Below are 3,974 nucleotides of genomic sequence, written 5' to 3'. Positions count from 1 at the left end.
CCTCCCAGGATAAATATTGACACCTAACATCCTAAGGTCCAAGTTTCTAATATTATCATCATACGAACCTGTGATGATGGATGTTGGTCTTGATTGTCTGAATGTCTCGGAGCTACATTTGATACCTACAACACCAGCCTCGTGAATCCGCTGGTTACTCCATATATTGTCCTTAGATCTCAAATCGTGGGCCGTGATAGTAGAATCATCACCTCCTGTGAACAGTACATCTTGTAAAGGTAATAATTGTCCAAATTATGCCGTCCAGCATTCCAACCCATGTGTCTCAGTGATTGCTTCCACGACTAAAACCCTACCAGTTACATCATTTCCTTGTACTGTGACAGTTTTAGAGTCTATCTTGGAGTAGGAATCCTTCAAAGTACCACTATTGAATGTATTTCCTCCTACATCTACGTGAAAAGTAGCACATTCGCCAGTAGTGATTGTCACACATATAAATTTTGGTTCTAATGGAGAAAATGTAAAGGAGTGAACAAAGTATCATTTTCAAATGCAAATAGGTCAGATATTAGTTCAATGGCTATATCACTATTGCAGTCTTCTGTAACGATATTCCATATCATAATATTCCATGTAGAATGAGCAGTTGCTGGCAGTGTACTATCGAAGGGACTCAACTTTAAGTCTAAGATTGCACCATATGTAAAGTATGTGTATATAAGTTTAAAATTGACATCATATATGTCAATTGAGCCTGTTCTGTTTCCTGTAGGCTTATCCAGCTCATATGTACCAACAAGGACAAACTTGTCCTGAAATATTCTTAGACAACAAGGTGGTAAACCTGTCTTAACATGCGCCTCTACTTGAGTGATTTCCGTCATACCGAATATTATATTATCTTAAAGTAGTTGGTGTGGTTGAATTCTCCTCGACTAGACGTGAAAGTTCTTGTTTATGTTAGTTGGAATCTCATCGCAAGAAATTTTTCAGTCCCTTATATAAAGGAAAGTAACCCCAAGGAAGTAGCAATAAGGCTAATAACAAGAAAAGATATCCTAATGAGCATGGAATAAGGAAGATGCGCATCCCTTGTGCTGTAGTTATTATTAAGGTAGCGGTATTATCAAACTATATTTGACATCATTCGGGTGGGTAACCTGGCTTTTGAATGTATTTCGAGATATGTGTAACGGGGGAAGGGTACAAATCACACTAACTCCTCTGTGATTATTTTTGGAATACCATAGATTATGAAATAACATGAAAATATGCCAGAAATTAAGAGTAATATGCACAACACTTAATTTTGATAGGTAAAAAAATACCTTTAAGCACAGTTATCGGTAAGAGTCAAAAATAGATAAGAGTTAAACTAAGCAGAGAAGAAAGGTGTGATTGAGGAAATAAAAATCTTTAAAGAAAATGATATAAAAGGAAGCTCTTAATATAATATATAGAGAATATCAAATATTCTACAACACGTAAGATATATATAATAAAAGAGACCTATCGATTATCATATTATAAATATGTCAGAATTAAAACTCATAAAACTTGAAGAGACTAACAGAGATAATTTCTCTATCTCAGATTCTCTACATGGAGGTCGTACCCGGATCACAAGTGATAATATCCATGAGGAACATAGCGAAACCCTCATTAGCTCTCTTCAAGATAAACTTAATAAAGTGGAAGAAGAGCTAGCTGATCTACTCATTAATGATGAAGTAGAAAAAGTTGATGATAACAAGTATAATTACTTGACTATGCAACAAAAAAGATTGAGGGAAACCATCTCAACCTTTAAAGTCTCCCATGAGAATCATGAAGGAGAAAAACATTCAGGTAAACTGAATAACAAACCAAATGGCTCAGATATTGTTAATATTGATGGGGAAATCATCACTTACAAAAACAGTAAGGAACAATATCCATTTGATGCCACATTGAAAGGTTTAAAAGACTATCCAAAGTGGATAGCAGAATTAGATGATTTCTTACAATATCATCAATTCGACAATATCACTGAATTGTCATCAGAAGTGGAGATATCTCCAGCTGAAAACAAAATCCTATTGAAAATTATCAACTCGAGTATCGGGGATAAAGATCTAGAGGTGACCCAGGAATCAGCAACTTCTGTGATTAGGTTACTAAAGAAAATTAAAGTAAACTATAAGAAGAAATACTCCAAGAAGTTAAGAAATACCTTCTGGAGTAAAATATTCCTAAGCAAAAAAGCTCCCAACTTTGAAAAGCAATGTTTGGATACCATCATTTTAATCAGACTGGACCAAGAGTTTGATACAGATAACGAAGAAATTATCGACCAATTATGCCGTTTTACTAATATACACGTCATTAGTCAGATTGAGAGGAAAGAAGGTAAGTTATATGACCATACAGCAATGGAAATTCTGTTCTTCATAGAAGAAATAATTAAAGCTGAAATCGAAGAAGACATTGCATTTGGTCAATTCAGATACAGAAAAAATTCTACTGGTACATACAAGAAAAACTTTGGGCCAGAACAAAATGATAAGAAAGTATCTGTAAGAGAAGCGCATGAAAATATGTGTCATATTGATGTCAACGTTCTTAAAGACACATTTGAATCCAATTTAATTCCGGAAGTTGGAGGATTCATTGAAAATGACAAGAAAGTGAAAGAATTCTTTTGCGCCAAATGCCATGAAGGAAAGATGAAAACCTACAATCATTTTGAGGAATCTATGCATCATGAAGTATAGGCATTTGGGGTCCCATTAAACAAAATAATCGGAAATACACCCAATTATATGCTCATGATAGTAGACAATTGGTCTGAAGCAGACATACTGTGGTTAGACTTATATTCGTTCATATTATATAGTGGCAGGTAGAGAGATATAGGTGTTAGCTTGACAACGTGTGTTAAGAAAGCAAAGTGTATATGTTATACTTTTCTTTTATTTGTAAGTGATTTTTTATATTGTATATAATTTACAGAACGAATAGAATCTAACTCGGAATGTAAGTTCAGAATTCTTTGTCTTTATATATCATTTATTTTATCGAAGTTTCGTTTCTTCTTATTACCTAAACGATTGTTTCCTAAACGATTGTTAAGTAGTAAACTGATTACCTAAACGATTGTCAAGTAATTGATTTGTTACCTAAACGATTGTTGGTTAAACGATCGATAAGTAATGAACTTATTTTCTAAACGATTATGGCCTAAACGACTATTACCTAATAAAATGTTTATTTCTTATTAGGACATTTTAGATATCTTAATTTTGATGGGAAAATTGAATATTAGACATCTTTGTAGAGAATCTGAGATAGAGTGTTTGCCTCTATTAGTCTCTTCAAGCTTTACTTTATTTAATTCGGACATTTTTTAATACGATAATCGATCAGTCTCTTTATATTATATATTATTTATAGAACAAATAGAATCTAACTTCGAATGTAAGTTCAGAATTCTTTGTCTTTATATATTATGTATTTTTCTCGACAATCGGTTACTCATATTTGTCGGAAATATATTATAAGAGGGATAATGACCAAGGTTATGATCTATTGATAGATTCATCCCGCAATGATCTAACAATAGGTTCATCCCGCAACAACTTAATAATAGATTACTTACGCCACTGTCGAGTGAGTTTATAATCACGACAATGATAATCCAACATATATAAATGGAACAATATTTCATTTATGAATATAATTGTTTCCATAATTTACTTTATATATTTTTATAGAAGATATAAAAAGATCAGACGACTATAAGTTGATTTTGTAATATAATAAAATTTGTTCAGTTAAATAGAAGATGTCTAATATTCAATTTTCCCATCAGTTATCCTCTTTAGTGCTGCCGCTACATTTTGACAACACTAACTCTGTTATTCAAGCTTCAGCTCACAAAAATATGACAACTTAATATTTCTAGGTCCTAATCACGTGACTACCGATTTACATCTTAATTAAGTGTGTTTTTCAAAAAATTACAAATTAGA

General features: G+C 32.6%; 1 protein-coding gene across 1 annotated transcript; it reads right to left on the bottom strand.

The window, feature by feature from the left end:
* Positions 1–470: 470 nt before the first annotated feature.
* KABA2_11S02332 (uncharacterized protein) lies at positions 471–848 on the bottom strand (the record flags this gene model as incomplete). The annotated part of the gene is made up of 1 exon (XM_041552655.1): positions 471–848. One exon carries the CDS (start codon positions 846–848, stop codon positions 471–473), a length of 378 nt encoding a protein of 125 aa, XP_041408589.1.
* Between the last annotated feature and the right edge of the window lie 3,126 nt (positions 849–3,974).

Source organism: Maudiozyma barnettii, assembly GCF_903064755.1.
Source record: "Maudiozyma barnettii strain CLIB 1767 genome assembly, contig: KABA2_11, whole genome shotgun sequence".
NCBI lineage: Eukaryota > Fungi > Ascomycota > Saccharomycetes > Saccharomycetales > Saccharomycetaceae > Maudiozyma > Maudiozyma barnettii.
This window is presented reverse-complemented; position numbering and strand designations above follow the sequence as displayed.